The 12,041-nt window shown below is 37.4% G+C and overlaps 1 protein-coding gene across 1 annotated transcript in view; it reads right to left on the reverse strand.

Moving 5' to 3' along the window:
• ptgfrna (prostaglandin F2 receptor inhibitor a) overlaps positions 1 to 10,366 on the reverse strand; it is a 37,477-nt gene extending 27,111 nt beyond the window's left edge. Inside the window, exons 1-2 of the mRNA XM_016231106.1 lie at positions 10,299 to 10,366; positions 5,132 to 5,503 (exon numbers count right to left, since the gene is read on the reverse strand). Coding sequence (XP_016086592.1) covers positions 5,132 to 5,503; positions 10,299 to 10,347 — 421 coding nt within the window. The 5' untranslated portion in view covers positions 10,348 to 10,366. The remainder of the gene's footprint in view (positions 1 to 5,131; positions 5,504 to 10,298) is intronic.
• Positions 10,367 to 12,041: the final 1,675 nt, after the last annotated feature.

Below are 12,041 nucleotides of genomic sequence, written 5' to 3' on the forward strand. Positions count from 1 at the left end.
AATTATTAAATGGATGCCACCTTATTGGTACAATAAAGCCCTCCCTACACCTACCCTAACCGATACTTTATTTTCAACTTTTTGATTATTTCCTTAATTTTTATTGAAAATAAATGCCTTTACGATGTGATACGAGATTTGAAAAGGGAGAAACAAAAAGTTTGGCAAAAGGCTGGATCGAACCCTGGTCGATCGCGTCAAAAAGCCAAAGGCATGCACTAATGCATCTGCGCCACTGGATCTGATGATTTATAGCCACTTTTAACTAAATGTAAATATACACTCCGTATTTTTTATTCCAGAGTAAGGGCAATTCATACAATACATTTAAACTGAGCTACTTTAATACCATCTCCGAACTTTCTACCACGACTCTGCTGTTCTTCGGCTGGTTCTTCCTGTATACGTTGATTGACAGATGTCTCGTCCAGTCAGCGGTGAGTAATCCCAAACCAATGGAGCTCTCTCAAACTATACCTACCTCTTCCGGTTTGTCTGATTTGTCATTGTGTTTTCTGACTTGTAAATTTGTTTTCGGATTTGTCGTTGTGTTTTCTGACTTGTAAATTTGTTTTCGGATTTGTCGTTGGTGTTTTCTGACTTGTAAATTTGTTTTCGGATTTGTCGTTGGTGTTTTCTGACTTGTTATAATGTTTTCTGAATTGTTGTTGTGCTTTCTGAATTGTTATTTTGTTTTTTAGACTTGCATTTGCATTTGTAATTTGTTATTTTGTTTTCAGAATTGTGATCTGCTTTGCACTTCTCGGCCACCGTAGCTTTGAGCATAAAATTAAGCATTTAAATATAATCTTAAGACATTTTATTGGGAGATAATAGAGTGACAATCGATATTTAAAGATCTCATTGATTTAAATTACTAGCTGATTGCAATCAAAATTTCATCTTAATTTTGGTCGTATAAATATCAGCAACTGCATCAAATTGGAAACTCTGTAGAACTGTAGAACTCTAAATACAATTTAGGAGATTTGTTGTCCTCCTTGAGTATGAGCTCCATATTCTCCTACTATAGGAGCCATAAATAAATGTATCATGTAACATTTAGACTTAGTTTTTAATATTTTGCCTAAGATTCAATTAACTTCCTTTTTAATGATTTAATATGTCAGGCTTTGCAGGGTTAAGAAGTTGGAGTGTAGGAGTAGCCTGCCTTTTATTTTGATTAACTCAGTTTGCTTTTGTTTGTATTAGGCAGTTAGAACAGGCCTCGGCTGTTTTATTTTCATTTGCATTAGATAAGTTATAATTTCTTTGGAACTGAGATTTTGTTGTTTCAATTAGTCGACCAATAAGGCCTTGTAAGTGCCAACACAGATTTCTAGAGCACAAGGCTACTGATATAACCACAACATATAAAACCAACTTAATTGCAACAAATAAGATATATAGATTTATACAACAGTTCTTTCTGGTCCTCGAATCTGACTGGCTGACAAGAATGCGATATTCAAGCGATATTGTAACTCCAAACGTGTCACTCTGCTGTCATGGCTGATGCCCAAATCCACTATAATTTTTGAATTAATACTGTTTTTGTCTCACAGAATGTAGTGTTATGAGTTTTTAATGCAATAATGTACTTGTTTAGATTTCAAATATGCAGTTTGTTAATAAAGATAACATCTAATTGAAAATTTGCTTCAAGGTTTTCGGAGATGTCAGCTCCAGGGTGTCAACGGCTGTTCAAGCGCTCATGAACCCACTGAGAGCAGCCTCACCTCGGCCAGATCTTCTGGAATTTACCGCTGGCTCTGAAGTTTCTATAGTGGTTAAACATGATATATAATTAATTTGTTGTGGGTAATTCTTGTGCGTGGTCTTTGGTCTCATTAATCTATTAATTGTTCCAGAGCAAATAGTTTTGGCTGAGGGCAAAATCTCATCACGTTGTATTTTATGTGACAATGCTGTATATCATAGCGCTGCCTTTGTACTTTTGACTGAATTGCATAGCAACTTTTATGATGGCTGTTGTTGTTTATTAATATTATTATTATTCAATAAATAATATTTTATATAGGGTTGCAAAAAGGTGGAAATTTTCCAGTTAATTTCGGAAACTTTCAGGATTTTTGGAAAGTTTACAATTTAACGGAAATTTTCCACCCCTTTGCAACCCTAATTTTATATAAATAATAGTAGTATTTAGCAGGGGTGAGACTTGACTCGGACTCGAGTCCCAAATTTGATGACTTGCGACTCAACTCAACATAATTAAAGAAGACTTGAGACTCGACTTAGACTTTGACAGCAATGACTCGAGACTTGACTTGGACTTGAGCCCTGTGACTCGGAAAGACTTTATGATCAGAACAGAGTCCTTATTACTCTAGACGCGTCCCTGCATGGTTGCACTTGACTGGCAAAAAGCCAGAGACTGTGTTCAGGGAGCGCTGGATATACAGTATATGCTAGTATAAATTAATGGAGTAATAGCATAATTTACGACAAAAGAATCGAGATAAGAAAAAAAAGACACGATTCGTATATAGCTATCTCTGCTCGTGAAAAGCGCTACCCTGCTCGTTTGATCACCGCCCAGCAGACACACGGAGCGGGCATGAGAAACTTCACTGGTGCTCGCCTCATCATCACTGTGACCGCTGCTGTTAAATGCTAAACATATTCCTCACTTCTTCTGTTTGTCCGACACCGAGCATCTCAAAATGATGGGTTAAAATGTAAACCTGCTTATTTTTAAAGGTTTAAAGTTTGGTGCAACAGAATTATTAGATAAACCTTGATTTAATCTAGATTTAAAATTAATCAATGCAAACCATTTACAGTAGCTATAATTTAATTTGGGGGGAAAAAATGCACATTAGGCCTAATGACTGAAGTGGGCAAGCGACAATAGGCTTAGTGATCATTTAAAATATAATTTGAAGAAGTGTTTCTTTCACAAAATGAGCATTGAATATATAACTATAAAATATACTATTTTTATATATACTATATTTTTCTCCCTCTTGCAGGCACTCATGTCACTTTCATTTCTTTCAGGATAAATAAATGAATTCACGTGTTGTAAATCAGTCTGTAGGCCTAAAACGCACATAGCCCCTAAATTTAGCAAACTTAACACTTAATGTACAACATTTTTTTCTATAAAATGATTTTGTCTTTGTTACTCTTAGTTATAAAGAATGATAGTACAGTCTTCATGAGTTTGTCTGCATCCATATTGCATATGTTTCCTCTCACTTGTAAATTATGGTAGCTGTTATTTCTTCTAGTTCTTTCAAAGCAGTTCTTTCTGCGTTTCCGCTCTCATGTTTTTAAATCTATTTCATTGAGGTTCCAAATAATGGCTCATTGGCTTAGATATAACATCAGAAGCATATATTCTTAAGCACACATGCGAAGTATGTTGCAGCTGTATTTCTATGAAATTCTATTGTTTTAGCTATTCTGTTACTAATAAAATAGTTTTTTTTTTTTTCTTTCACTTGTCTTGTCCTATTTTGGCACAATCCCTAAACTGAACTCGAGTAGTTTTACTAAGGGCACCCATCTCACATGAAATTGAACTATGTCAAACATATTCTACCTGCCTTCCTGATATAAATTACTATACATTTGATATGGTAATTAATTCTGAGACACTTGTTTAAGACTTGAAGCTAAAAGTTGAGGACTTGCAACTCGACTTGGACTTGTCTGTCTTGACTTGAATGCAAAGACTCGAGACTTACTTGTGACTTGCAAAACAACGACTTGGTCACACCTCTGGTATTTAGTATTGGGAAACAGTGTGTGTGTTTGCGAAGGTGATTTTTGTGACATTGTTTCACCATTAGATGGCAACAAGAGACTGTTTACTGTTTTAGTCAGCAGTAAAGATTTTTATATTGAAAGAGACTGGAACGAAAGTTATTTTTACTTTTAATAGCAGCATGTAAGATGCAGACAACAAATGCACTGAGCAGCGCTGTCATCGGAAATCATCCTTAAAGGGATAGTTCACCCAAAAATTCTGTCTTTTTTACATATCTCCTTGCTATGTTTCTGGACTTGGGAACATTTCAGTTGAATTGCTGTCTAGGCAGGGTCAGACAGCTCTCAGATTCCATCAAAAATATCTTAATTTGTGTTCCGAAGATGAACGAAGGTCTTACGGGTTTGAAACAACATGAGGGTGAGTAATTAATGACAGAATTTTCATTTTTGGGTGAACTAATCCTTTAACAGATGAAAGGATAGTACGACAAACAGCCTATCGCTTTCCTCAGCAGACATTCAAACTTTTGAACGTTTTATTGTGAATATGAGATTGATCTGAAGAATAAATGCTGTATCAGATGTAGGTAATCACACTTGCTCAGTCGATCTCTCTCTCACAACATTCTACTCCACATAATACACTGCTTTTAAAACAGTAATACAGCAAGCTTTTAATAAAGCAACTCAACGTTCCTTCGTTACTAGTTCTAAAGTGATGTTTTTGAATTAGCAACTGAGGCTTGGGCTCAACTGTTAAACTGAGATTTGATTCCATGGCGGAAGGAAGTAGTTCTGCACAAAAGAGACACTTCATTGTTGTTTCTTATGCATTTACACACTCATGCCGTCGAAATGTTGTATAAACGCAATATCACACTCGTAGACGTGAGATATTACCTATGGCCGAATCACAGCCGTACCGATATACAGCAATATCTCACGTCTACGAGTGTGATATTGCTCATTCAAAATAATTTAAAACAAAGTATGAACAAACCCTTGTGATACACAATATTTACCCAATGTTGGAAGTGGCAGTACGACCACTTCTGTTAATTGGCATAGTAATTAACCAATATGTAAATGCCAAAATATTAACCAGTTATTAACCAATCTCTAAATGCCAAAATATCGCTCAATATATAAGTCTATCACTAACATTGTCATTCTGAAGTCACTGTCCCAATTTAAATAAATAAATACTAAAAGGAGGATAATATGAATAAATAAACCTGTTTTGGGGTGAATATTAGTACCTTAGAGTAGTAATATGTACTCTTAAGCTACCCTTTGAGGGTGCTACCCCAAAAGGTACAGGTTTTGCACATGTTTTTCTGAGAGTGAAGTAAAAATCTTTAAAAAGTAAGTCTTTACAGGCTTGACCCACCTTTGAGCTCCACATCGGCTTGGTAGTTCCCGCTGATGACCGAATCGGTGCTCGGGGTACTGCAGCGATACACGCCACTGTCTGTTGCTCTGACCTTCTTGAATTTGAGTTCAATAGCAGCATCTCCCAGCTTATTATAACTGATGTCACCACTGTTAACCCGGTCCCTCATTGAAGGGTCCACAAAATTACTGTCAAAGGTGGAGACGAGCGAGAGCAATTTATCTCCGGCAAGGACCAAAGACCATTCAAAATCCTGATCTCGGGGTCCCTCGTAGTCAGATACATCACAGCGAATGGAGACAGCTTGCCCCTCTACATGAACTAGAGGACCGACCGGAACCTTCACCACACGGGCCTCACAGAACGACACTTAGAGAAGAAGAGAAGATTTGTCAGGTAAACAGTATATACTAACTAAATACAGGAGCTTGAGTTCTGTGAGACACATTAATGGACTACTGGGGAAAAAAACTGTTCTGTAGTAAAATTATGATCAAAAACATAGTACCAGTCAAATATCAGTATCAGTCATCCTGAGTGCAGGATGAGTCATCAAATTTTTTGGTCTTTTTTTTTTCCTGAAGAGAAAGACTGTAAACAGTAAATGTGTTTATCTGTTAAACGTTTTGTTAGAACTACACTAGCACAAAGATGACCTCAAAGAGATGTCTATTTATGGAATGGTTCATTGTAAATAATCATATTAGGTCATGGATGAGTTCAAAGCACTGGAATGAAAACACGCCATCTCATCTAAAAGTGAATATTAACATTTTATTGGGTTGGGAATTAAGTGCTCTGAGACAAATTAAATCAGCATGGCAGCTGAAGAGAGAAAATTCACTAACATGGAACAAGACAAAGAATGAGCTGGAACATTACACTGGAGGAAACAAGTTGAAAAGAAGAGCAGAGGGACATAAAACAAAACTGAGAGAAGGTGACATGTAAAAACTTGCCTCTTCATGAGGGATTGGCTGTTCTCATAAGGCGGAAGACTTAATTCAAGGAACAGAAGACAAACATAGTACAAACTAGTGAAATACATGGTAAACTAAACCTGCTGTGTTAGGGTCATGCAATTGAGGTAAAAAGCTGTAGTATTAAAAGGGTCATATGATGTGATTTAAATTTTTCCTTTCTCTTTGGAGTGTTACAAGCTCTTGGTGCATAAAGATCTGTAAAGTTGCAAAGAGTCTCAAATCCAAAGAGATATTCTTTATAAAAAATTAAGATTTGTCCATGCCCTCCTAAAACGCCTCGTTTAAATACACCCCCACATGTCTACGTCACTGTGTGGGAAGATTTGCATAATGCAGCCCAAATGTTCACGCGAAGAAAGAAGGCGTAGCTTTTATTCTCACTGTAGTATTGTTGCCGCCGCCATGCCGTGGAGATGCTGAGTGTTTCATTGTGAAAGCGAAACTACTTTGTTTGGTCTTCCAAAAGAGGACGATATCTGCTTCGTCATGCCTGGAGCTGATCCGTGCTGGTCACTGAGGAAATACATCAACTTCGCGCTGTGGATCGCCGGACCGCAGTTCCAACTTTGCAAGGACAGTCTGGCACTTCTGACTCACAGCCTGTAAGTTTGTTTATTATATTTAAAGAATTTGCCACTGATGACTCAAACGCGAGTTCGAGCAGTGTAGAGTAGCACTTGTTGTTTGTCATTTCTCCGATCACAAATGCAGACATGGTTTTATGTTTAGGCAGCGCAATACGCAACGCAAAGCGTAAAAACACAGTATAAGTCGTATAAGTATTATAATCCGTAATTATGTCCCCACTGGATGCAACAAATGCCTCGTTTGTAATGGGTTTTATTGGTTTTGTCTCGTCGCGCCGGGACACATGGAAACACAGTATGGTGAGGGGCGTAACATTTCCGTCACACGCTTGAAGTATTCAGCCAGTCACAACACACTGGATAGCTGGCCAATCAGAGCACACCTCGCTTTTCAGAACGATGAGATTTGTAAAAATCGACGCGATTCAGAAAGGTGGGGCATAGAAGAGAAACAATAATGTACATTATGTGGAAAATAATGTTTTTTTTTTTAACCTTAAACCGCATAAACACATTACATTACACCAAATACACAAAATAATGTTCTTTTTAGCAACGTCATATGACCCCTTTAAAACAGGACACAATGAAAGTTGATAAGTGAGAGCAGATCAGAGCTGATTGCACGAATGCTTCAAATCGCTGCTACACGACAAGCACGTACTGGTCCGTACGGACAACACTGCGACCATTGCGTACATCAACCACCAAGGCGGTCTACGCTCCCGTCGCATGTCGCAACTCGCCCGCCATCTCCTCCTTTGGAGTCAGAAGCATCTGAGGTCGCTTCACGCCGTTCATGTCCCAGGCGAGCTCAATCGTGCAGCCGACGAGCTCTCACGTCAGCCCGCCCTTCCGGGGGAATGGCGACTCCACCCCGAGACAATAAATGCTTGTTTTGTTTACTGTGTGGAGACGTGCTGATATCGCGTTTGGTCTAGTTCTGTATCGCGTATCTTGTCAGTGTCTGCGCTTGCTTGGCCATTTGTTGTGGAAAAAAATAAGGAAAGTGTGTCCAGCTGAATTAATTTAGTATTTTGTTAGACGGGTATATAGTGAAAGTTGATAAGTGAGAGCAGATCAGAGCTGATTGCACGAATGCTTCAAATCGCTGCTACACGACAAGCACGTACTGGTCCGTACGGACAACACTGCGACCATTGCGTACATCAACCACCAAGGCGGTCTACGCTCCCGTCGCATGTCGCAACTCGCCCGCCATCTCCTCCTTTGGAGTCAGAAGCATCTGAGGTCGCTTCACGCCGTTCATGTCCCAGGCGAGCTCAATCGTGCAGCCGACGAGCTCTCACGTCAGCCCGCCCTTCCGGGGGAATGGCGACTCCACCCCGAGACAATAAATGCTTGTTTTGTTTACTGTGTGGAGACGTGCTGATATCGCGTTTGGTCTAGTTCTGTATCGCGTATCTTGTCAGTGTCTGCGCTTGCTTGGCCATTTGTTGTGGAAAAAAATAAGGAAAGTGTGTCCAGCTGAATTAATTTAGTATTTTGTTAGACGGGTATATAGACGATAAATCGCATGTGATATTTAACGTGCATCTTGTCAGTAAAGCCATTCTGTAATCAACGGTAAATCTCCATCACCTGCGGGCCAGCTTGTCGGTGAACAACGGCTCTGTGTAGTTAATGCTGCTCCATGTGAAAGCCCACAGGTGATGGAGATTTACCGCTGATTAAAGAACAGGCTTTACTGACAAGATGCGCGTTAAATATCGCATGCGATTTATCGTGCAGCCCTAGACGGGTATAAAAAAAGCTTAGTTTACCGCGTCAGCTCCTCGTGTGCAGACCGAAAAGTGTAAAGACCATCGCCACTACTGTGTGACTCCACAGTGCAGGGACACCAGCAAACGATAAGTATCACTATTTATTTCTCCTCTTTCCTACCACTTGTTTCAATTCTGTTTCAGTTTTTATAACCATTTCTTACTATGTGTAAGTAAGTTGTTGTTTTTTAGCATGTGTTTGGCAGTGTTATTTTTTAGATTTACTGATAAACTACTGTTATTTGATTTGTATTATTTGTATTTATTTTAATTTTAGTTAAATTATGTCTGAATTTATTATGTCTGTATAGGTCTTTTATTAAGTTTTAGTTTTATTTAATTTGAGTTATTTAAATTGTGTGTGTGGTTGTACATACACATGTAGTTGTTTTTTTTTGTGTTTGGCTTAGTGTTATGTTAGAATCATTATTATACTCTTATACCTTTTGTTCTTTAATATTTTGAATTGTTTTTAGCTTTATGTTTTTGTTTTTCATTTAAATGTTAAGTTTTGAAATTTTGTTGTATGCATTTGTAATTTTCATTTAATCTCTTTATTTTTAAAATGTGTATAGGTAGTATTTATAAAGTTTTAGCTTTTAGTTTTGGATCTCTTTTTAGTTGTTTTAATACTACAATTGACTGCTTCTGTTGTCCTCATTTGTAAGTCGTTTTGGATAAAAGCGTCTGCTAAATGACTAAATAAATAAATAAATAAATAAAATTAATGATAATGAATAGGATCATGCTGAAACATGCTGAAACACATCACCGGAAAAAAAAGAAGAAAAAAAGGAAAGGAAATACTAAACCGCAACTCTAAAGTCATGCACAGATATGATGGGAAAATAAATTAGAGTTTAATTGTCTTGTATATGGAAGAAAATGCTTCTCGTATCTTTCGTTGTTGACGTCAAAAGTCAAATTTGGCTTTGGCTTTTTTTTGTCACATGGCACAAGGTTTTAGACAAGTAAGTGTTGGTGAATTAGCAGTTTAGAGCATGCAAAATGAAATTCAAGCAACACTTTTTTAATTAAATTGGCAAGTTTTCCTATTGTGTCTCATATTAATAATTGTCGAATGCTTTGGACTTGCCTAGTAATGTTACTAGTTTATAAGTAACATTAATAAATGTAATTGTTTTGTTACTTTTGTATGATAAACTGCACATTTTGAGTCCTAAAGCAAAACCACATAAGAACCACTAATATAGGTAAACATGATTCTTGAAAAACAGGTTTGCGCTATCTGCTTGCAGTAAACATAGTTTACACCCGAACTAGCCCCTGGATCACTTCACAGCCCTAAATTAGAAGCTAAACTCTCGGTTGGCATGTAGGCAATATTAGACAACTGAGACCTGGAGCATTCACACTGTACATCACACACAGTAATTTAGCTCTGAAGGTTGGGTTTGGGGATTACAGTGGGAGCAAAAAAGCAATAAATCTTAAAAGAAAAAAAAAAACTTAAGCTCATTAACAGACCAATGTAATATTGCATTATTAACAGTAAATGGCCTATATAAACTGATAAGCAAAAATGTTTCTCATTAGACTGAATTAGAATTTGACTGAAATTTGAGGTCGATCTGAAAAACATCAAGCTGAATTCTGTCATAAAATAATACAATAAACAACCATATTAAGAGTTTACAATAAAGACACAACGTGTGTCTATAACGCTTTTGTTGTTATCTAAACTAATTAAATGCAAACATACACTTGTCACACGCGTTTAATAAACCAAGCCTAGTTACCTTAAAATAATGAGTACAGGCGTTTCTTAATCAAGAACTAGTCAACTTACCAAGAGCAATAATCAAAATCACAGGACGGAGTCCCGTTCCTTTATCCATTTTGTGAAGGCGGTGATTTTCCCACTAGAGGAGAAACAATAATGTACAGTATGTGGAAAATAATGTGTTTTTTTTTACTTTAAACTGCATAAAACATTTCAGTACACCAAATACACGAAATAATGTTCTTTTTAGATTTAGATTTTTTTAAATGGAAAGGCAAGTTATGCTGTAAAATGAATATGAAGTCTTTTAAATTCTGCACTTATAGGTCACTATCAAATGCACCAATCAACAATCTGCACCATCAGATTTTCTTGCTCTGAGTGAAGCACAAAATGCAATTGGGATAATTCTCAAATCATGCAGCATAATCAGGTTTTACACAAACTCATAGAGTCCATGCAGCTCTTGCATGTGCTGCTGTTATTAAAGCAAAATATGATTTTTAAATTCCTAAGTAGATAGTCACTTTCCAGAACCTTCACTTTCCACAACATTTAAGAAACACCTGAAGACACACATTTGTTTGTGTGCCCTTATAAACTAAAACCATAAAACATTAAAAAAAAAACTTTGGTAACACTTTCAATGAAGCCCGTATTTATAATACATGATAAGGGTATTCTTAAGGCATTATAATGAATGCATAATGCATTATAAAAAAACTTATAATATGTTGTATCTTCTCATGAATATTCATAAGAACAGTTTTAATATATTATAATATTTACTTATTTGTGGTTATAGCTTTTAAGAGTATGATGATTTATAACACAATGAACACGTTGCATCCACAAAATGTGTTAAGGTACAATCACACTCCTTTTTCACAGTCCTTCAGACCTTCATTGAGAACAGCTCTTCCCAGTATTAATGCTTTCAGAACAAACACGGCACACCCTTCAGACATGCCTACATAACAAAAGACCAGCTAGCTGGCTCTGTGCTGGATTTACCGCACACAACCCAGATTATACCATATGCAAACATGAATACTACTGTGACAGTGACTAACGACAGTGGGCTGTCAATCAAACTCATAATGTTCTCACCAGTACTGAGTTTGGTCTATTTATAATCTCACTCATTTAGGAAATTGACCACATTGTACTAATTTCAAACCTTAATACTAATACTCCCTGCATTCAGTCATGCTATTCCTGACCGTACATAACAGAATAGACAGAGCAGAGCAGAGCAGAACAGAACAGAGGAGAGTTATGTTGTTATGTTATGTTAAAGAAACGATTGTAATGTCTATATCAAATGCAGACTTAAAGGGGTCATATGATGCGATTTAAATTTTTCCTTTCTCTTTGGAGTGTTACAAGCTCTTGGTGCATAAAGAAGATCTGTAAAGTTGCAAACACTAAAGTCTCAAATCCAAAGAGATATTCTTTATAAAAGTTAAGTGTCAGCCACCCCTACCTAAAACTGCTCGTTCTAACACGCCCCCACATGTCTATGTCACGATGTGGGAAGATTTGCATAACGCCGCCCAAATGTTCACGCAAAGAAAGAAGGCGTAACTTTTATTCTCGCTGTAGTATTGTTGTTGTTCACCGTGGACGAAGCGGTGGGTCCAGCCCGGGGTCGTCACATGCGGTTGCCGCAAGCCCTCCGGATGCTCCTTTGTCGAATTCCGTTCTCAAGCCCGCCGCCTCTGCTCACTCTAGGCCGCCGCCGCTTACTCTCTAGGCCACCGTGTGTGATGCTGTGTTTCATTGTGAAAGCGAAACTACTTTGTTTGG

This window comes from Sinocyclocheilus grahami, unplaced genomic scaffold, assembly GCF_001515645.1.
Source record: "Sinocyclocheilus grahami isolate Dianchi unplaced genomic scaffold, SAMN03320097.WGS_v1.1 scaffold383.1, whole genome shotgun sequence".
Taxonomy (NCBI): Eukaryota; Metazoa; Chordata; class Actinopteri; order Cypriniformes; family Cyprinidae; genus Sinocyclocheilus; species Sinocyclocheilus grahami.